We start from the raw sequence: 23,643 nt of genomic DNA, 5'->3' as shown, positions 1-23,643 counted from the left end.
CAATAATTATGCTTTTTAATGAGCAACTAGATATGCCACACTGGACAGCTGGATGGATTAACTTGGTAAAAGTGAACTGCTCACTAGCACAGATTTTAATACATTTGTGAACAAAATATGCATAGAGGAACTCTTAAATCTTTTACTCCAGTTAAAGAAAATGGGAATGGAAAAGTGTGTTGCATTTATATTTTTGATTGATATATATATATATATATGTGTGTGTGTGTGTGTGTGTATGTGTGTGTGTGTATGTATGTATGTATGTATCGTGCATCCAGAAAGTATTCACGGTGCTTCACTTTTTCCACATTTTGTTATGTTACAACCTTATTCCAAACTGGAGTAAATTCATTTTTCCCCTCAAAATTATACTCACAACACCCCATAATGACAACATTCATTTTTTTTTTGATTTTTGCAAAATTATTAAAAAAAAAAAAAAAAAAGAAATCACATGTACATACGTATTCACACCCTTTGCTCAGTACTTTGTTCACATTGTCATTATGGGGTATTGTGTGCAGAATTTTGAAGAAAAAAATTAATTTAATCAATTTTGGAATAAGACTGTAACAAAAAAAAAAAAATAATAATAAAATATATATATATATATATATATATATATATATATATATATATATATATATGCCCTGCCAAATGAAAGAACAGTAGTGTTGCTACCTCACATAATTTGTGAGTGTCTGAGTGTTGCTCATTTTTGTTTGTTTGTTTGTTTGTTTGACCTGCCACTCTTAGCTTATGTTTGTACAATGTATCCTTTTTTTTTTGCATTACATCTAAGTCACTGATTCTGCTACATATTCATACTTTATACTTTATATAATATACTACTTCACCTACTACATATAATAATAGTAATAACAACAATAACAATTGCTTTGGTTTTTAAAAATAAAGTTCTTTTTTCCCCCCTTAGTTTGGCATAGAGAGTTAAGAAACTGGCATCGAGATGGCCCTGGGATGAGTCGTGTCACCTTGGAAAGCAGAACATGGCACCAGCTGAATTCTCTTTGCATGGTAGGAAAATGCGCTATATGAGACGGTGAAAATGCTACATGTTCTGGAAGATTCTGATGGATTTCTTAACTTATAAAGATCAGATCATGATCAGTAAGTGGGAATGTAAAGAACAGAAGGTGGCAGCATGTTTTAACATGGATGAAATGTGGCTCCCTGCACAGGTGCGCATGGGTGTGTGTGTGTATGTCTACCTGTTTTGCATCTCAAATACAGTCGTTGTGTATGTACAGTACGCATGTCCACGTCTGTATGCCTCTGTACATGTGCATTCAGGTGCATTTTCACTCAGTGTTTAGGTGCACGAGGGGCTGGTGGCGCTCTCCAGAGAGGATTGGGAGAGGCGTCTGGTAAGGGGTCCGATGCTGGGATCGGCCAGAGAGGAGGTAGGGAACAGCTTGTACCAACCGCTGACTGTGGCAGACAGGTCCAAGTCCTCCAGAAGGATCTGGGCCATTCCCATGAAGCACTTGTGGTCCATACGCCCATAATCCCCCCAAACTATTACCTAAAGGAAAGATAAGACATGACCTTGTAATTCTGTTGAACTGATCACTTCAAAATAAAAGCATTTTGTGCTGATCTCCTTCAGAAAACTGGTAGTTGTTCTTCTACATCTGTTTCCCATGTGGTTCATTGTTGTACCCAAGAACATCTCAACAAACAGCAATGAAGCATTAAAGTGCAGGTGACACCAAAAAAAATTGTGCACAAATAATCACTAAAAATCCTGTAATCCATTAATGCGACTGATGGATCGAGTCTCTGCTGTTAACGAGCCACTTTGTGCTGCAAGTTGAAAGACTCACAGCGCCTCACACTCAAACAATAAAATAATCTGAAAATACTCAGTTTTGCCTCCGTGTCAAGTGGAGAAGCCTCGAACACCGTGCATACGTGCTTGTCAGCAAAAATTAACCGTTCTGAGACCAAAAACACGGTGCAGTCCCGACCCGAACCACTCGGTGGAAACGGGGCTGTCAGTAACCTGTAAAAATCCATAAATTAATCCAGAAATTAATGGGACAATTAAGATAATGGGTCCGGAGCTGATGCCACTTCCTCCTCCTTCTTGTCCAATGTCGGCACCCGCCGGGAAGTTCCTCTTTTTTAGTGGTGCACAGTTCAAATTCCGAATATTTATCTCTTCAAGAACGGCGCACCAGGAAAGGATAAATTTCGAACTATTGTTTAATTTTAGTCTTAAATATTCATGAAAACATGACATTACGTATCACCTACACTTTAAACCCACCAATCTTCTGGTTCATGGACAACCCACTCTATCACCTGCAGAGGGTCCCAAATATGAACCTAGGGTTTCTGACTAATTTAAACCTGATGTGTGCCTGTTTAAGTGCGTCAAATGGAAACTTGGGGTCAAAAAAGCAAGCGAAGAAGCACTTACTTGGAGGACTTTGCCCTGAGGACTCTCATCAAACAATAGAGCCTGCTGGTAGGTAGGATCCAGATTCTTCTTCACTGCTTTGGTTTTCTTCTTGGCCAAGCAAATGCCATTTTCCAGGACGTACACCTTGACATACGTTGCTGCAGAAAGCCCGACATAAAACCATCACAGTGAAGTGGGTATACAGGTGGCAAGAAAAAAAAAATGAAGTCAGCAGGTGTGTCAATTACCTGGCATGTTCTTGGAGCCTGGTTTGGGGATCAACCCCCTGGCCTGGTTGACCTCCACCTCCAGCTGCCCCCCTCTGTCTAACACACCTACGTGGACATCCCCTGTAGACAGAAAAAAACATCACCATCCCCAAGTAAACTGTTCCATTCAGGCTGTAATATCTACTATTATACAGCAGGGGGCACCGCAGCTTTAAGTCTGCAGTAACTGGAGTAATCTGCTGTCTGTTGTTCTCTGCAACCATGAAAGATTTATGTCTCATGCAAGAATAACTTCATCCAAGTTGAGTGAAAAGACCTGCATTGTGTTCCATTTTTAAACTTTATATATCAGGTGTTGGTTCTTATAGGAGCTTTGTGACATCACAGGAGTCATAAGAACAGCTCATCTATTTGGGCATCTGCATTGCATTGGGTTATGAACATTTCCCATTTTGGTGGCTTCCCTCACCAATCCCCTTCATGCCCCATCGCTCTGTTATGGAGTATTGCTGTGCTGTTCTCTTTGGATTTCTGACTGATTACTTTACATTTGCTCCGATGGATATTTACTGTATGTGGCTTAGAAATAAATGTTCTTATATGTATCCCCGGATGTTTTTAAAGCAAATGACTGTACAAGTGACAATTTTATTACACTGTATTAAAGGTGGGGAGCACAAGATATATTTTAATATTTTAATATTATTTATTCTAAATTATGGTACGGAGAAGTCTGATCAGTTTGCCATTTTAAAAAATAATAATTAAAAAAGATTTAATTTTTTTAAAAAAGAAGAATGTTTTTTTCTTTTATGTGATTAATTTTGTCAGTGCAATGAAACACTGTACGTGCTTTTTATTTTTTCTTGAATAAACAACATATTATAGTAAAAGTCACCATGTGACTCGGGGTCCTTGCTCTTCAGCCTAGACAAGCCCAGGCACAAATCCTCCCATGATCATAGAACATTATTTTGCCCATATTTCCCAGCTCTATCTGCTAATAGTACTTGAGCACAGTTAGATTAAGCCATAAGAATAAGAGTTGTTGGCTTACCCATAGGGGGTGTAGCGAGTGTTTGCCGGCCTACAATCTGAGCGGGGCCCAGTCCGTCCAGAAAGTCGCTAAACTGGCTCTCTGGTCCCAGGCGTGTGGTAGGGAAGACAAACCTGATGTGGACAGAACAGAATTAACGGATGGATGGATGGATGGATGGATGGATGGATGGATGGATGGATGGATGGATGGACAGGAAGTGAGCAGATGGATGGATGGATGGATAAGCAAGTAGGCAGATGGATGGATGGATGGATGGATGGATGGATGGATGGATGGATGGATGGATGGATGGATGGATGGATGGATGGATGGATGGACAAGGAAGTGAGCAGATGGATGGATGGATGGATAAGCAAGTAGGCAGATGGATGGATGGATGGACAGATGGATGGATGGATGGGCAAGTGGGAAAATGAATGGATGGATGGATGAATGGATGGACGGACGGACGGAAAGACAAGCAAGTAGGCAGATGGATGGATGGATGGATGGATGGATGGATGGATGGATGGATGGATGGATGGATGGATGGATGGATGGATGGATGGATGGGCAAGTGGGAAAATGAATAGATGGATGGATGAATGGATGGATGGACAGATGGAGAGACAATCAAGTGGGCAGATGGATGGATGGGTGGATGGACAAGCAAGTGGGCAGATGGATGGATGGATGGATGGATGGATGGATAAGCAAGTGGGCGAATGGATGGATGGATGGATGGATGGATGGATAAGCAAGTGGGCGAATGGATGGATGGATGGATGGATGGGCAAGTGGGAAAATGAATGGATGGACGGCTAAGCAAGTGAGCAGATGGATGGATGGATAGATGGATGGATGCTTACGTTCCATCCGAGCTGTTTGAGTTGGTGCTGCCATCAGTTGAATCCTTGCTCCCTTGTCGTGTCACACGGTTCCTCATCTCCACGGCGATGCCGGTCTCTGTGCTCCGTCGGATGGCGCTGCGAAGCTTCTTTGTTCCGCCGTCTAAAACAATAAATAAAAACGCACAGGTCACAGATATTAATCTTAACGTAGATTCTGTTTTACCCAAATGTAACTTTATTAGCACTTATTTAAAAAAAAATCACCTCAGTCTGACAGAAGAAGTATGTTTCTGTCATTGAGGTGAAGTGAGAAAAAAAATGATACCTGATGGTCTCTTATTGCAAAACTATTCTCAGTGAATACAGACAAACACTTGCTGTTTTTGAAACCAGGGTTTATTTTGAGCTTCGCTCACTGAGGCGAGAGGGTGAGAAGGTAATCTGACCTATTATCTACAGGGACATCCCCACGCTGAGGGAAAATCTATTTCTCAGCCTGTTTAAAACACTTAAAGAACACTGATGTGCGTGAGGGCATTAAGCTGTTAAGAGGAGAAGAACAAAAACTGACAGAATGGTGAGTGTAGAGTGAAGAGAGGAAGTCAGGAGGCTTAGCTGAGGAGGAGGGAGCCGTATTAAGCTCCTCAGCTCTGCTGACACAAGGAGAAAGGAAGCGAAGTGAAGAGCGAACCCTCAGAACAGCTTTTAGGGCATCATCCCCTGGTAATCGTGACACAATGCGTCTTTGCGTGTCTCGAACAGACACAAACTTTCCCTCATCCTTTGTATCACCTCCATCTTTGTGTGCTTCATCTGACCAGGTCTGAGCGTCCATGAGAAGAAAAGCCAAACTTTCACACTGGCATTGAAAATATCTGTCTGTGCAACATTTACAAACAGACATTCTCTTCACACAAACAGTCTGAACTACAGGGTGACAGTTGGGGCATCAGCTGCTTCATTGACAGTTGGGCATCATAAAGTAACGACAAACTGGCTGAGATCTTCTTTTGTCTGTTCGTTAATGTGTTTTTTTACAAGGAAATTAAGCAGGTTTTACCAAAAAAGCCCAACACACCAAAATCTGGAACTCAATAACTCCCGACACAGTTCAAAAATTATGAATATCTTAATTCATGTAGACCATCAATTTGAATCAAAACAAAGCACAATGCACAAAAATTATATATATACGAGGTCTATTAGAAAAGAAACCGACCTTTTTATTTTTTTCAAAAACTATATGGATTTGAATCACATGTGATTGCGTCAGACAAGCTTGAACCCTTGTGCACATGCGTGCGTTTTTTCACGCCTGTCGGTTGCGTCATTCGCCTGTGGGCAGGCTTTAAGTGAGCACTGGTCCACCCCCCTTATCGGAATTCCTTTGTCTGACTTCTTCCTGAGAGACTGGCGCTTTGCTTGATCAAAATTTTTTCAGAAACTGTAAGGCACATCCAAGTGGACACCATTCGAGAAATTCAGACGGTTTTTGGTGAACATTTTAACGGCTAATGAGAGATTAAGGAGTGTTACTATCGCTTTAACTACAGCCCACGGCGCCAGACGGTGCGCCGCGCCCCGAGCCGCTGTCGTCAGCCTGTTTCAAGCTGAAAACTTCCAAATTTAAGCCTCTGTTGACCCAGGACGTCGTGAGAGAACAGAGAAGTTTCAGAAGAGGTCGGGATCAGCAGTTTATCCGGACATTCCACTGTTAAAGGAGATTTTGTAATGAAAGACGTGCGGACGGATTCGTGTGTCGGCACCCAGCCGCTCATGGCGTGGCGCCACAGCAAAACACCTCCGTGTTGATAACCATTCGTAAGATTCAGGCGGTTTTCGATGGCTTTCAGTCGAGTGAGTATCCGAGAAATTGTTTAACAGCTGGGCATGTTCAAACTTGTCCTGTAATGCTTCCAACGGAGGTGTTTTGCTGTGGCGCCGCGCGATGAGCGGCTGGGTGGCAACGCGCGAATCCGTCCGCACGTCTTTCATTACAAAATCTCCTTTAACAGTGGAATGTCCAGATAAACTGCAGAATTGAAAAAAAAGTTTTAAAATGTATAGATTTTGTAATACTGAATTAAACTTTGCACCATGACAGTAGTAGCACAGATTAAATTATCTTGCTTGATGTTTTGTTTTTGTTTGTTTTTTTTTCTGTTTTTTTTAATGAACCAAGTTTAATAATGAAAATGTCCTACATTTAATATATGAAAATAGTTTTTAAAAACGTAAAAATCTCTTAAGCCCCTTTCACACAGGGCCCACGTAGAGTTGTGTAATGCGGCGTACCAACTACGCCGAACTTACGCTGCCCTGTGCTGGCCTGTGTGTCAATACCAGTTTCACGTTTTTTTGTTTGTTTGTTTGTTTTTTTGTGCTCCCGTCACAAAATGAGTCAAATTTTTGTGACAGGATTTTTTTGTAACTCACTATTACTAACCCTACTCCTACCCCCAACCCTAACCTTAACCATAACCTAACCCTACTCCTTCCCCCCCCACCCTAACCATAACCACCCGACCCTCCCACTTCACTTTTAATTTCGTGCAGCCATCACAGAATGAACTAGAATGAATTTGTGCTGCTGTGACGAAAATGAGGCGCTTTTCGTCACAATATCACGAACCAATGGATTAATGTATATTTCGTGCTGCTGAATCACGACTTGCCGTGAGACCAGGTTGGTCAATACGCTGAAGGACGCAAAGTGATCCACGAAATGGATGCAAAAAATTTAACATGCAAGGATTGGCGATCCATGTGGCAAATATAATCCAGACTTTTGTGGGGTTACTTATGACCCCTGGGAAGATTTATGTGATTTTTGACATTATAGCGTCAGACGGTATTACAATTTGCCAGCTTTTAATCATTATATTTTACTGTTTTGAAAGGAAGCCAACGGACCTAGAATAGAAAGATTTACAGCTGCACAAGTATTGAGACTGATTCTTGAAGCCCAGGGTGAGGATGAAAATAATGCTGGACAAATATATTAAAAATTGAAATAAATACTGTATATCAATAAATATATAGACATATTCCAATATAAAGTCAAAGGGGTCATAAATAACCCAATTCGGTCATATTAGTTGCTAAAATAGCTTGGTCGCTTGAGGGTTAATGATGCTTCTATGCAGCTCATTAGGCCGGAAGCTCATTTGTCTCCATCCAATCGGAGCGTGGATGCTATTCCAAAGGTGTGACATAGTCAAGACATTCAAACAAGTGGTTGCTACTTGACAGCACACCCAGGCACAGCTGTCCCACCTCATTAATCAAACAAACTCCAAGCTCATTAAACCCAGCTCATCGCCTTGACAACCACAAATACCACCCCTACGGACATAAACAGACGGGAAAAAAGCCACTGGAGGAGGAGCAGGAGGAGGAAGCTAAACGGGGGGGGTGTGCTTCGAAAAACGATGGGGTCCGATGGGTGTTGTGGATGATGGGTGCACGCTCTCGTCTATTTATAAATCCGCCATTAAGAATATTTCCAGCAGACTCCGTGCGTGTTTGCAGCGTCACACCCAGACAAAGTTCATGCACTGCAGCTACCATGACAACCACCCCGCCCCCGGATCTGAACCCAGACAACGACACCTGAGAGAGTTGGCACCATGGCGACTGCCTCGTCAACCATCAGTTGTTTTAAACAGACCTTAACGAGTCACTAAAAATGGCTACAAATCATAGTGATGACCTCCAACTTTCTCTCAGGCCAGCTGATCAATACTTGAAATTTAATCCAAAGGCATTAAATATGTTGGTGATGTGTGCATTACAAGGCTCAGGAGTTTGAATCAGTTTTTTCTTAGTATTTATTTATTTACAGTGATATTGCCATTACAAAAGTGTCTGGCAGCAAATTATGAAACTTCACATCCACACTTGTTACTCTTTTGTCCACCAGCCCCTCCCCTCCCTTCACGGTGCAAAGCGATGATGCCTTCCTTCCTATTTAATCCCCTCCTCCTCCTCCTTCTCCTCAGCTGCTCTTTCCCTCCATCCGTTTCCATGGCAATGCTGTCTGCATTGCACCAAGAGCCCCGGCCGGCGTGCTCACTCACAAGCCTTTCCCCTCTTTCTCGACGCTCGCTCGCATCGTTGTCCCCATGTGGCATCGCTTCTTCCCTCTTTGCTGCACCTCTCGCTTTATCCCAGGCTTTTTTTTTCAGTCATCGCCTTAAGCGCTGACGCGTTATCATTTCAGATCTATTTTGTTGGATCTCACATCTAAACCAATTAGCTTGTCCTCTGCCTCTGGCAAGACAAATTTTTACACATTATCACATTCAAATACACAGATTCCGGATGAAGTAATGAGGAGAATGTTGAACATGAATGCGGCTTGACTGGCGTTCAGAGGCTATGTAAGCTGTTGTGATTTACTGCGCAAGTGGAGAGGGTTTCTTGATGTCCAAGGCCGATAAAGCCCTTGCTATTGTCACACTTGTAAAACAACTAGAAATCTGTAGCCCGGAGAGCAATCGCATACTCAAAACTTTCATTGTGTGCCTAAAACCAAAGCACTCCTCAACTAGTTCTGCAAGTTTTCCGTTTAATAACCATGACAAAGCAAGATTGAGTCACACACAGTGAGAGATCTGGAAGAGCTAGAGCTAGGAGTGGATGCAAAAATGGCTCAAGGGGAGAGAATTAATAACTGAGAAGTGATATGGATATGTGGGATTACTAAAAATGCCAACAATGCAGAAATGAGTTGCACGCTGCGCAAGGACGCACATGCACAAATGATATATATTGTGCATGTTTGTGCGTGCGTGCAGGTCTGCTAGATCATTAAGGCTGCTCTGACATTTGGATAAACACTGATGAAGTCTTTCTCATTATATGCTGGAAAATAGAATGCCGTTTTTAGACTCTCTGGCAGAATAGACATGCCTATTGGATGCACCGGTGACAGCAATGATCCACCATGCATAGCAACGGTTACCAAGCATGGGTGTTAGAGATGAAAGATCTGTTGTGGTGTCTTCACAGACAGACCCCTGCTAAATTTGGACCAAAGGAAAACTTAAGGGACACACTTAAATACATATGGCGAGGCTGTTGGTGAGTTTTTGAACACACCACTCTGCGCACACACACTGTCCGCTGTGCTTTACTGCCCAGTCCAGTGCATTTCTCCCTCTATGCAAAGAAATAGCACTTCGCTTGCTCCAAAAAATAACAATCTGCATTGCATTTGAATTTTAATATACACTGTAGCCTGGCATCAAAATAAGTGAGTTGCCAAATCGCATTCAAGCTGAAAGTATTTATTTCAAGAGGCACTGAAGAAATAATAACAAACGTATAAAAATAAAATGGATGGATGATGTGTGCAGTCCAGTACAGGTCCCATATGTGACAAACACTCCATACAGCCCTATGCGCTAACCTGTGCCATATGCTTTTATCAGAGCAATGAGAAAAACTGTGCACCTCACGGCATGGAGCCGCTGTGTCCACCTCACCGCACAAAGCCACACAGCATCTCACAGCGCTGTACTAATCTCTCCCCATGCACTGCACACCATTGCCTGCTCTGGTCAATAAAATTACTCTGCTCCAAAACAGAAAGCAATCTGCACTGTTTTCATTTTAGCGTGTAATTGTAACCTAGCATCAAAATAACTGAGCGGACATGATTTATTTCAAGATACACTAATGGAATAATAACAAAGTAAAATTAAAAGAAACAGATGCATATTGCCCCTATCTGCACAAATTACATCCAATTTTTCATGTGTTGTGGATCATAATGTGTTCCTTTGTCATTATTGTTTTTGACATGTTTAAAACTTTCCCTATTGTAAAATATATCATGTTTTACAGTGCTATTTTTGTTTTACCACAGTATACACCTGTTTTCTGGTCCCAATTGGGTGTCCACTTTTCTTTTTATTTATTTATTTTTATTTAGGTTGTTGTAAGCAAATGGTTTGATGGTGTAGATTTTTATGTATGCTTCAGCTGCACTGCTTTTATGGTAACACTAAGCAACCGAAAGAGTTAAAATATGTATTTATATTTCATTAAAATAATATGCATCATACATTAAACAAATAATATTTTTATAGTTATATAATTTTGTGTGATTTGGTGGTTTTTGAATAGCCTTTGGGCTGGAAACCATCAACACTGATTCTGATCATGTTTGAGCACTGCTAGAAGAACATGGACAAGTTTGTGAGAAATGAAAAAAAATGGAGACACATGACATGATGGATGTCACTTAATAAAACCACTGTAAAGGTGATTTGTTACTTTGTTTTGTTCAATAAAAAGTCAAAGTTTTGTATAAATTAGATGTTAAAACAAGAGCTATCAGAGATTTCTGACGTCCGCCGATCCGGATCAACTCCAAACTTCAGTGGAGTCTACTGTGCCCTAATATCAATCTGTGGTGCAAATGTGGTGAGAATCTATGAAGTAGTTTTGACATAATCCTTCAAAGCCTATACAAAGTGAAATCTTGATCCATAATCCAGATCCGGATTCAGATCACCTCCAAAATTCAGTGGAGTCTTCCCTGCCCTAATATCTACCTATGGTGAAAATTTCGGCAAAATCCGTGCAGTGGTTTTGACGTAATCCTTTAAAACCTATGAAGTGAAATCCTGGGCCAGAATCCAGATCTGGATCACCTCGAAAATTCAGTGGAGTCTTCCATGCCCTAATATCTATCTGTGGTGCATATTTGGTAAGAATCCATGAAGTGATTTTGATGTAATCCTTCAAAGCCTATATAAAGTGTAATCTTGATTCAGAAATCTTGATCCAGAATACGGATCCGCATCCAGATCACCTCCAAAATTCAGTGGAGTCTACTGTGCCCTAATATCTATCTGTGGTGCATATTTGGTGAGAATCCATGAAGTGATTTTGACGTAATCCTTCAAAGCCTATATAAAGTGTAATCTTGATCCAGAATCCAGATCCGGATTCAGATCACCTCCAAAATTCAGTGGAGTCTTCCATGCCCTAATATCTATCTGTGGTGAAAATTTCTGCAAAATCCGTGCAGTGGTTTTGATGTAATCCTTTAAAACCTATGAAGTGAAATCCTGAGCCAGAACCCAGATCTGGATCACCTCGAAAATTCAGTGGAGTCTTCCATGCCCTAATATCTATCTGTGGTGCATATTTGGTAAGAATCCATGAAGTGATTTTGACGTAATCCTTCAAAGCCTATATAAAGTGTAATCTTGATTCAGAAATCTTGATCCAGAATCCGGATCCGCATCCAGATCACCTCCAAAATTTAATGGAGTCTTCCATGGCCTAATATCTATCTGTGGTGAAAATCACATCAAAATCCATGCAAGTAGTTTTGGCATAATCCTGCTAACAGACAAGCAATTAAATAAATAAATGCTGATGATTTTATTACGTCCTTGGAGGAGAGAATAAGTTCCAGTGGAGTTTGGAAGCTTAAGATGTGTACCTGTGTGTTGGGAGGCCTTAAATTATTCTTATCTATAAGTGCAGGGTCCTGTTTGAGAAAATGTACACATATTTCCATATTTCCAGTATCCTGAAAGGGGAAAAAAAATCTTATTATAAAACAAAACTTCCAGCCGTGAAGCACCATGTTGCATGAGCGATAAATGTGCTCGTACCGTACTTGTGTGTGTCGGTGGTCATCGTCGGCTTGGACAGGAACACAGTGCGTGGTCACTGAGTCAAGTGTAGTCCTCCTCACGGTGACAACTTACAGAGGAAATGATTTCTTGAAAACTTTCATGTATGGCAGGATGTCTGCCAAGGACTTAATATACCACACGGGCTCCGTCTAATGACAATTAATTACAATAAGGAAAAGAGTAATTTAATTTCCGTGCAATTTCCTCCCAATTATGCTGTTCGGTGGCTAATGGGTAATGACGCAGGATGGACGAGCAATTCAGGAAAAGAAGAAACAACAAGGAAGACAAGAGGAATGAAGGGTAAAGTCAGATAGCAAGAAAATGACAAAAATTCTCAACTAAATTTTTATATCATTTTTTTAATGTCTTGTAAATTTTTTTGACAGCTTACCACAATATGCCTGAAAACACACACATGCACAGTGATGTCTGGTACAAGATAAAACAGACAATGTTCTTCCAAAGTCCACCAGTGGGATCACAGTACAGTCAGGTCATAAGTATTTGGACAGTGATGATTTTGGTCATTTGGATTTTGTAAACTGGGCAGCATGGTGGCTTAGTGGTTAGCACTGTTGCCTCACAGCGAGAAGGTTGTGGGTTCGATTCCCATGGCCTTTCTGTGTGGAGTTTGCATGTTCTCCCCGTGTTTGCGTGGGTTTCCTCCAGGTGCTCCGGTTTCCTCCCACATCCAAAGACATGCGGGTTAGGTGGATTGGAATCTTTAAAAATTGTCCGTAGGTGTGTGTGTCTGTGTTTGTTTGTCTATTTGTGGCCCTGCGACAGACTAGCGTCCTGTCCTGGGTGTACCCCGCCTCGCGCTGTATGACTGCTGGGATAGGCTCCAGCCCCCCGTGACCCTTAATTGGACTAAGCGGTAGAAGATGGATGGATGGATGGATTTTGTAAACTCCCACAATAGAATTGAACTAAAACATTAAAAACATGATAATAGCGGAAACTGTCACCTTGAATTCAACTCACTTAACAAAAATATAGCACTGACCATTTGGGAATTACAACTTTTATATATAGTTCCTCCATTTTCCGAGATCATAAATAATTGGACAAACTCATTCATATGAATCAACTCTTTTAAAGCCATTTTTCTTTTGACAAGTCATACGATGGATACATTAATATTTCCAAGTCAGTGAACATGTCTTTGACTTTATTTACATCAATGTTAATAAATAAAACAATATTGTTCAGTATTGTTTTGCATTTTGCATCACCACTCTTAGCTTCATAGTGCAGTAGAGCAGAGAAGGATTTTCTTTCACTAAAACAGATCAAATCTAGGCTTGCATCTCAGATGTACCTTCTGGCAATTTGTTGCTAAACTTTCAGGTCTTCTTTTTAAGAAAATCCTTCTCTATACCATTTCATCACTGGTGATGCAAAATGTAAAGCTTATACTGTGCAGAGTTTCTCCAATCACAGCCACATAAGCATACACTGAAAAAAGAGAATGTTTGAACCAACTTAAAAAAGTGTTACAATTTGTAAAAACCTGAATGAATTAAGTTGTTTGAACTTATGTTTGAAAGTTAAATCAACTTTAACTTACTTAACTTACTTAAGTTCAAACAACTCAATTCATTCAGGTTTTTTTACAAATTGTAACACTTTTTTTTAAGTTGGTTCAAACATTCTTTTTTCAGTGTATAACTTTTCAAGTTGTCTGGGTGTCTTGGTGGCTTTCCTCACTGTTCTCCTTCTTGCACAGTCACTCAGTTTTTGAGGGACAAATTAATCCAGAAAAAGCCGCCGTTCCTGCGGTCAAGATGCAACGGAGAACTTTTAAAGGGTCATGTGCATGTCAACGTCATTGCACCCCAGAGTTGTAGAAGCATAAATCAGGCTTTAAGATTTTAAGGTAACACTTCGCAGCAGACTCCGCAGTAATCCTTTTTAATGCACATAATGCCTGGCGCTTATTTATGGCAGGCGTTTATTTTTTCAGACGAAGTTGTGACCCGGTCATTAAATGAGACAGGTCCTGATTCAAGGTCCGGCATTTAATTAAGGAACACTCGGGATTCATCGTAGATTGTTCGGCACCTCTTGACTGTAACTAATCCATTACATACATATAAAGTCCGTTTGTTCATGTTATACATATAATGGATTTTGTCCATTTTATACATATAGTCCACCTGAATTCATTATATGCGAGTTTTACACACACACACACACATATATATATATATATATATATATATATATATATATATATATATACATACATATATATATACATACACACACACACACACACACACATATATATATATATATATATATATATATATATATATATATATATATATATATATATATATATATATATATATATATATATATATATATATACATACACACACACATGTATACGAGGTCTATTAGAAAAGTATCCGACCTTATTATTTTTTTCAAAAACCATATGGATTTGAATCACGTGTGATTACATCAGACATGCTTGAACCCTCGTGGGCATGCAAGAGTTTTTTCACGCCTGTCGGTTACGTCATTCGCCTGTGGGCAGTCTTTGAGTGAGGAGTCGCCCACCCTCTCGTCGATTTTTTCATTGTTTAGGAATGGGTCAGAGACTGCTGCTTTGTTTGATCAAAATTTTTTCAAAACTGTAAGGCACAACTGAGTGGACACCATTCGATAAATTCAGATGGTTTTCGGTAAAAATTTTAACGGCTGATGAGAGATTTTGGTCTGGTAGTGTCGCCGTAAGGACGGCCCACGGCGCCTGACGGTGATCTGCGCTTCGAGGCGGCAGTGTCTCGCCGTTTGAAGTTGAAAACTTCCACATTTCAGGCTCTGTTGACCCAGTAAGTCGTCAGAGAACAGAGAACTTTCAGAAGAAGTCGGCATGAGGAGTTTATTCGGACATTCCATTGTTAACGGACATTTTGTAATGAAAGAACGTGCGGGCAGAGTCGCATGTCGGGCCGGACCCGACCGCGGGGGGGTCGCGACAGGAAAAACACCTCCGTGTTGGAAACCTTAACGGGCAAGTTGGAACATGCCCAAGCTGTTAAACAATTTCTCAGTTACTCACTTGTTGAAAGCCATCAAAAACCACCTGAATTTTACAAATGGTTTTCAACACGGAGGTGTTTTTCCTGTCGCGGCGCAAACAGATTCACCGAGTCGTCACGGAAACGACTCGGCGAATTTGCATGCACGTCTTTCATTACAAAATGTCCTTAAACAGTGGAATGTCCGCATAAACTCCTCATGCCGGCCTCTTCTGAATCTTCTCTGTTCTCTCACGACGTCCTGGGTCAACAGAGCCTTAAATTAGGATGATTTCAGCTTGAAACAGGCCGACGACGGCGCCTGGAAGCGCTGCAGGACGTCCCGCTCCGTGGGAAGTCCTTACAGCGACAGAAACACCCCATAATCTCTCATCAGCCATTAAACTTTTCACCGAAAACCAGCTGAATTTCTCAAATAGTGTCCACTCGGATATTCCTCACAGGTCCAGAAAAAAGTTTGATAAAGCAACGCGTGCCGTCTCGAGCAGCGTGTGAAACAAAGGAATTCAGCCGAGAGGGCGGGACCACATCTCACTCAAGGCCTGCCCACAGGGAAATGATGTCACCGACACGCGTGAAAAAACTCACACATGCGCACGAGGGTTCAAGCATGATTGGTGTAATCGCATGTCAATCAAATCCATATAGTTTTTTTTTATAAAACTGCCGGTTAGTTTTATAAGATACCTCGTACATACATATATACATATACACATATATACACACACATATATATATATATATATATATATATATATATATATATATATATATATATATATACACACACACATATATACACACATATACATATATACACACATATATATATACACACATATACATATATACATACATATATATACATATATACTAGGGGTGGGCAAACATAAAAAAATCTTAATTGCATTAACTCAATGACTTTCTGTGATTAATCATGAGTAATCGCACGGTATATGTGAAACCCAAAAATGAATTCAAAAGCCGCTTAAAAGCAGTTTTATTTGAAAATGTAAATGAACATTGCATAAATTTGACAACACACTAATGAAATCAAATATAAAACCACTGGCAGGTCATTTGTTATCCTGTTTCATATCAAAATAACAATATTCATGTCCATGACTAAATGTACTAAAACAAATACATCACAATTGTACACATACCACAATTTGATATGTGTACAATTGTGATGTATTTGTTTTAGTATATTTAGATTTTGTTGTGATTTGGCACTTTATAAGCCGATTAAACTGAATTGAAATTGAACATTTTATTGAGTCTTAAAGTAAATAAATATGAATTTGGTCACTGGATCCTTAAACTTTGTACATAATGAACTCTACATGGTGAATCCTTGATCTCTGGACATAAATAGGAATAAACAAAATCTGTAGTTTTTGTCAAAAGCATTTCCTTTCAGGCATTGGCATGAATGTGTTTCCATATATCTGAGCTGAGCTTACAGCTGCTGTGCTTCACTTCAGGATGTAATTTGAAAAGAAAATACAGCACGTTTCATTTTGGGAGGAAAAAAAACATTTTAGTCGATTGTAGTTTCTTGTCTGTATTACATTTGGAAAGAGGTGTCATTTTATTTAAAGCGGCGATTCATTTTGAAGTTATTAATTCCGACCGGACTCTGTCTCAGCCGCGCAGCATTTCGAGCTGTGTGAACGGAACGGAGGACGATTCTCATTTCTTGACAGCAACAAGACAAGAGTCCCAGTTAGTGACTTTAATCCACACAAAAGTGACTGACGATATTTTAATGGCTTTGCGAGGAGTTAAGAAGCGGCTTGCCGTTTCTGAAGAGCAGTGAATCAAAGAACCAACGAGCTACTGGATCGAAGCATTGCTTCAATGGTTCGTGGTTTCAAAGTGGAGCCGCGCTGCAGAAATAGTTTATTACAGACCAAACCCTGAATATCCGACTTTATTTGTACGTCCGTATGACTCTGAAACTCGGAAAAATCTGTATAATTTACGGACTATAGGTTGACATGAAAACCACCGAAAAGCTGTGTTCACCGCGGGGACACGTTCGGCTATTCGAGATTATGCATCAGTCCAAACCGGCCTGGATCCGGGCCTGATCCTGTGGCGGAGCGTCGCGGCGGCTGCGACCCGACGCTGCAATCCGCCCGCACGTCTTTCATTAAAAAAATCTCCTTTAACAGTGGAATATCCGGATAAAATGCTGAAACCAATCCAAAAAAGCCAAAAAACAAAAAACAAACCGCAGCATCGGCTCGCAGCCGCTGCAACGCTCCGCCACAGGCAAAACACCTCCGTTGGAAGCCTTAAGGACAAGTTGGAACATGTCCAGCTGTTAAACATTTTCTCATATACTCACTCCACTGAAAGCCATCAAAAGCCGCCTGGATTTTACAAATGGTTATCAACACGGAGGTGTTTTTCCTGTGCTGCCGTACCGCGCCGGCTGCGTCCCGACGCGCGGACCTGTCCGCACGTCTTTCATTAAAAAACTCCTTTAACAGTGGAATATCCGGATAAAATGCTGAAACCGACTTCTTCTGAAACTTCTCTGTTCTCTCACGACGTCCTGGATCAATAGAGCCTGAAATGTGGAGGTTTTCAGCTTGAACATGGCTGATGACGCCGCCTGAGAGCGCTGCACGACGTCTCGCATCCGTGAAAGTCCTTAAAGCGACAGTAATCACCTCAAAATCTCTCATCAGCCGTTAAAATTTTCACTGAAAACCAGCTTAATTTTTCGAACCGTGTCCACTTTCGATGTGTCTCACAGGTTTAGAAAACATTTTGATCAAACAACAGCGCCAGTCTCTCAGCAACTTCTCAGACAAAGGAATTCCGATGAGGGGCTGGACGACTCCTCCCACAAGGAGTGCTCACAGGCGAATGACGTCACCGACAGGCGTGGAAAACCTCACGCATGCGCACGAGGGTTCAAGTATGTCTGATGTAAAAACATATGAATGAAATCCATATAGTTTTTGAAAAAAATAAAAAGGACCTATACTTTATGGACAGACCTCGTATATATACATATATATACATACGTACATATATACGAGGGCTGTCAATAAAGTAACGGTCCTTTTTATTTTTTTCAAAAACTATATGGATTTCATTCATATGTTTTTACGTCAGACATGCTTGAACCCTTGTGCCCATGCGTGAGTTTTTCCACGCCTGTCGGTGACGTCATTCGCCTGTGAGCACTCCTTGTGGGAGGAGTTATCCAGCCCCTCGTCAGAATTCCTTTGTCTGAGAAGTTGCTGAGAGACTGGCGCGTTGTTTGATCAAAATTTTTTCTAAACCTGTGAGACACATCGAAGTGGACACGGTTCGAAAAATTAAGCTGGTTTTCAGTGAAAATTTTAACGGCTGATGAGAGATTTTGAGGTGATTCTGTCGCTTTAAGGACTTTTCACGGTGCGAGACGTTGCGCAGCGCTCTCAGGCGGCGTCATCAGCCTGTTCAAGCTGAAAACCTCCACATTTCAGGCTCTATTGATCCAGGACGTCGTGAGAGAACAGAGAAGTTTCAGAAGAAGTCAGTTTCAGCATTTTATCCGGATATTCCACTGTTAAAGGAGATTTTTTTAATGAAAGACGTGCGGACGGATTCGCGCGTCGGGACGCAGCCAACGCGGTGCGGCGGCACAGGAAAAACACCTCCGTGTTGATAACCATTTGTAAAATCCAGGCGGCTTTTGATGGCTTTCAGTGGAGTGAGTATATGAGAAATTGTTTAACAGGCAGGACATGTTCCAACTTGTCCTTAAGGCTTTCAACAGAGGTGTTTTTCCTGTGGCGGAGCGTCAGGAAAAAATCTCCTTTAACAGTGGAATATCCGGATAAAATGCTGAAACCGACTTCTTCTGAAACTTCTCTGTTCTCTCACGACGTCCTGGATCAATAGAGCCTGAAATGTGGAGGTTTTCAGCTTGAACAGGCTGATGACGCCGCCTGAGAGCGCTGCGCGACGTCTCGCACCGTGAAAAGTCCTTAAAGCGACAGAATCACCTCAAAATCTCTCATCAGCCGTTAAAATTTTCACTGAAAACCAGCTTAATTTTTCGAACCGTGTCCACTTTGATGTGTCTCACAGGTTTAGAAAACATTTTGATCAAACAACACGCCAGTCTCTCAGCAACTTCTCAGACAAAGGAATTCCGACGAGGGGCTGGACGACTCCTCCCACAAGGAGTGCTCACAGGCGAATGACGTCACCGACAGGCGTGGAAAAACTCACGCATGCGCACGAGGGTTCAAACATGTCTGACGTAAAAACATATGAATGAAATCCATATAGTTTTTGAAAAAAATAAAAAGGACCGTTACTTTATTGACAGCCCTCGTATATATATATATACATATATATATACATATATACACATATATACACATATATACACACACACACACACACATATATATATATATATATATATATATATATATATATATATATATATATATATATATATATATATATATATATATATATATATATATATATATATATATATATATATATATATATATATATATATATGAGGCTTCATCGCGGCGTTGCTGTGCTCCATGCGGCACCGCTGCGATGCGCGAAGCCTCCGCTCCTCTTTCCATGACAAAAACTCCTGTAACAGTGGAATGTGCCGTTCATTTCCAAACTGGACGCTGTGTTTTATCCGGGACGTCGTCTGACTAGCACAGGAATTGTGAAAAGACGTGGACTTTTTCGGCACATTGAGACAGACGTGCGGAGGAATTCTGCGCGTTGCGGCGGTGCCGCATGGCGCACAGCAACACCGTGATGAAGCCTCACGGGACATGTTCTGGCATGTCCAGGCACATCCACAATTTCTCGGATAATCACTCGATGGAAAAACCACCGACAGCTGTTTGAACGCCATCTCAAAGCCGTCCTGTGAGACCAAATTGGAAGTGGATTTGTCTCGCTCCAGTAGCGAATCCATCGTGACGCGCGAAGCCTCCTCTCGGCTTTCCATGACAAAATCTCTTGTTAAAAGTGAAATCTGACGGAAAATGGTTGATGTCCAGCTCTTGTGATAACCAGAGAAATGGCAGACGATGGTCACGGATCCAGACAGCCATCCGTTTAGAAATGAAATGGTCGTTCAGCCTGTCGATGGCGGCTTCGGAGCGCGGCGCGCCCCACAGCCGCTGGGGGCCGTCCTTAAAGCGACAGTAACACTCCTTATTCTCTACCAAGCCCGTAACATTTTCACCGAAAGCCAGATAAATTTTTCTAATGGTTTCCAGCTGCCAGTCTCTAACAGTTTCTGAAAAAATTCTGATGGAAAAAAAGCCCAAATCATTCCGCCATTTCCTGACAATGAAAATCCGACGAGGGGGCTGGACCACTCCTCACTCAAAGCCTGCTCACAGGCGAATGACATAACCGACAGGCGTGGAAAAACTCACGCATGCGCACGAGGGTTCAAGCTTGTCTGATGCAATCACACGTGATTCAAATCCATATGGTTTTTGAAAAAAATAATAAGGTCGGATACTTTTCTAATAGACCTCGTATATGAAAAATAGCCATCGTTTTATAATTAGGGTCACCTTATATTCAGGCCAATACAATATTATAAATATATTATTTTGATTACATCATAAATACACCAAGTAAGTTACAGTGACTTCCTGGATAGCTCTCATCCAAAAGATCATGATTCTGCGGCAATATGAATACTGACTGTATAAGAACCTTTTTGGACTAGTAGACACTTTAAATGGGTGTCAAAATCTTGAAAACAATTGTGGCACTGAGTGGACGGGGTCTTCAAAAAGTATTTGTCTAGAAATATGCTTTAAAAACTGCATTGTCTTATAATCAATCAGGGCCATCTTATATTCAGGCCAACATGATATTACAAACATCTGCTTATAATATTTGCTTTAATTACATCTGAAATAAACAAATTAGTCTCAACTGTCAATGCTTGGTGATCACGCTAGTTGTTGTCATGTCAAACGTGATGACATGTAGTTTCGATCACCAAGTGTTGATAGTCCAAAATGAAACACAGTCTTGTTCGGTGTAATTTATAAGGTATCATGAAATTTACTGAGACTCACTTGAGCTGAGATGGAACAATGTACAAGCTACTCTCACATATCAAGCGCTGCACTGTAGCTTTTTTCGTTTTACTGCACCATGTGACTACGACGGGGTTAAATTCATTCACGGTGTACTTACAGCACTCTGCATGAAAGAGCTGTAATGAAATCAGAACTGTAGCACTTGGATGCTTTTTATTCTTCATGTAGTGCCATTAAGAGTTTTCATTTAGGGTTTTTTTCAAAATGCTAGCGCTATTGCTTCTACAGTACTTGCAGGTTGCCAGTCAGCTAAATACCCTCAAACAGACATAAGAAATAACCTCAGCTGGCTCCAAGAACAAAAAGCTGCACACAAGCTGCAACACACCTGGTTCAGAACAGCATTACACATCCAGTTACATCCACATATAGACACTAACAAAGACAGAGTCGGGATAAGAATAGCGTACGGAACGCGGAGGAGTTGACGGGCGAGATTGAGAAAACAAGATAGACCGAGTGAAAGAGGGAGCTAAAGAGATGAAGGCAGGAGAGATAAAGGAGCAGGGGAAATGAAGATGTCAGTGAGAGATGGTGAACAGAAGGATGGAATGTGATTGCAGGTCTGCTAGCTAGCTGGTGTTTAGCGGCAGCAGTGGGTAACGAGAAAGCTTTTAGCGGCGTGAGTGAGGTTACACGTTTCATGTGTGAAGAGAGACAGTGACACAACACGCTTCAAAGGAAAGACAAAGTGCTGAAGCAGGAAAAGAAATCTCAGCATGAAGCTTACCCGAAATAGTTCACGAGACCGCAGAGGAATTTTTGATGAGTCATCGTGCTCATCAGACTGTGATACATCGTTTGTATGCCGTTATGATTCACTTATTTACTTTTATTCATTTTGTGGGGGTTTTCAGTGTTACTATATGTGACATTCTTCTATTTTTGTCCCTGGAACATTAAAATAAGGCCCCATAAAAAATTATTTAAAAAAAAAAAAAAAAAACAGTTTGTCATTTTTGACATCAGAAAAAAGTGATGAGGGGGAGCAGATTTTTTTTTTTTTTTTTTTTTGAAACAGGTACATACAATGTAATTTCAAACCTGAAAAATGACATACAGCATCAGCATAGCAAATGAGGAACTGAAAATATCAGCTATTTTTTAAAATAAACCTTGTTTCCATGTTGAATACAGTCAATGTACTGCACGCTAGTAGCAGTGATTTTAATTTTTAATGCACAGTATGCATAAACATGCGTACTGTGTGTGTGTGAGATGGAGTAACTGACTGTGTAGTTGTCAATGACAACTAACAACAAGTTCCAGGCCCCGCTCGGTAAACTTTGGCCGTCTTCAAACAAAGCCTACTCGCTACCTAGCGGATGTGACTGTTCTTGCATCAGCTGTACTGCCGTCAATGAAATTTGCCAAAAAATTTAAAATAAGAAAAAAGTTGGTGCAAAATTATTCACTACTTCTGGGACCATGCACTGGTGCCGCGCATTACCACATCCATGCCACCGTAGACCTGCCCTGTGAAACCTTGTGAAAAAGTGGTTTCTTCATAAGAAACAAACTGTTTTGTTTGTTTGGTTTTTGGATATTTTCACCCCCAGCCAACTTGAGTCATAAACCACCAAGTCAGAATTATTTTATTGAGAGTATACACCCAGAAATGGTACCCATACAAGATGCAACAGGACATCTGAAAATATTTAGAGCGATTAAAAACCTAAGACGATGTGTGTCGAGAGGGTTGTAGGAGCTAAATGGAGCAGAAAAGAGTGAGCTGATTGAGCATGAGTGTGCACCAGCCAAGCACACACTCACTTAATGAGACTGGAAGGGTGGAGCTTGCAGTTGAAGCCTTTTGGTGGGGCGCTCATCAAAGTCGCACATGGGTGCGCACCAGCACCCACGCATGGTTTCACCTAATTCTCCCGATACACGAAATTTCATCCGCCATGATTGTTTTTATGCCCTTCTATGCAGAGTGACAGCGGGCCGGGAGCTGCTCTGCTGACTCGGTTTTTGCAGTCGTGGATAACCATGCTCAGGAGATAATAGTCTGTTCAGCGGAGCAGTGACTCACCCACTAAATCCGAGGAACCATGCTGTGTGTGGTTTCTGTTCACCAGTACTAATAATAGCAGGTACTAAATAGAGCAAAATCAAAATGCTTTCCCCGGGACTCAGTCTTACAAAAGTAAAATAAGAAGAAAGGTAATTTTTTTCCAGGCATAAACTACCACCACAACCTAAAATAATACCTAGCTTCCATCATTTAAAATATAAGAGGAAATAAAG

At 41.0% G+C, this 23,643-nt stretch overlaps 1 protein-coding gene across 1 annotated transcript in view; it reads right to left on the bottom strand.

Moving 5' to 3' along the window:
* Positions 1 to 1,177: 1,177 nt before the first annotated feature.
* Positions 1,178 to 23,643, bottom strand: part of rims3 (regulating synaptic membrane exocytosis 3) — a 61,115-nt gene continuing 38,649 nt past the window's right edge. Inside the window, exons 3-7 of the mRNA XM_034161365.1 lie at positions 4,570 to 4,711; positions 3,719 to 3,831; positions 2,680 to 2,781; positions 2,450 to 2,589; positions 1,178 to 1,549 (exon numbers count right to left, since the gene is read on the bottom strand). Of these exons, the coding sequence (XP_034017256.1) occupies positions 1,337 to 1,549; positions 2,450 to 2,589; positions 2,680 to 2,781; positions 3,719 to 3,831; positions 4,570 to 4,711 (710 nt within the window). The 3' untranslated portion in view covers positions 1,178 to 1,336. The remainder of the gene's footprint in view (positions 1,550 to 2,449; positions 2,590 to 2,679; positions 2,782 to 3,718; positions 3,832 to 4,569; positions 4,712 to 23,643) is intronic.

This window comes from Thalassophryne amazonica, chromosome 20, assembly GCF_902500255.1.
Source record: "Thalassophryne amazonica chromosome 20, fThaAma1.1, whole genome shotgun sequence".
Taxonomy (NCBI): Eukaryota; Metazoa; Chordata; class Actinopteri; order Batrachoidiformes; family Batrachoididae; genus Thalassophryne; species Thalassophryne amazonica.
Note: the sequence above shows the minus strand (reverse complement) of the source record. Positions and strands in the feature narration are given on the sequence as shown.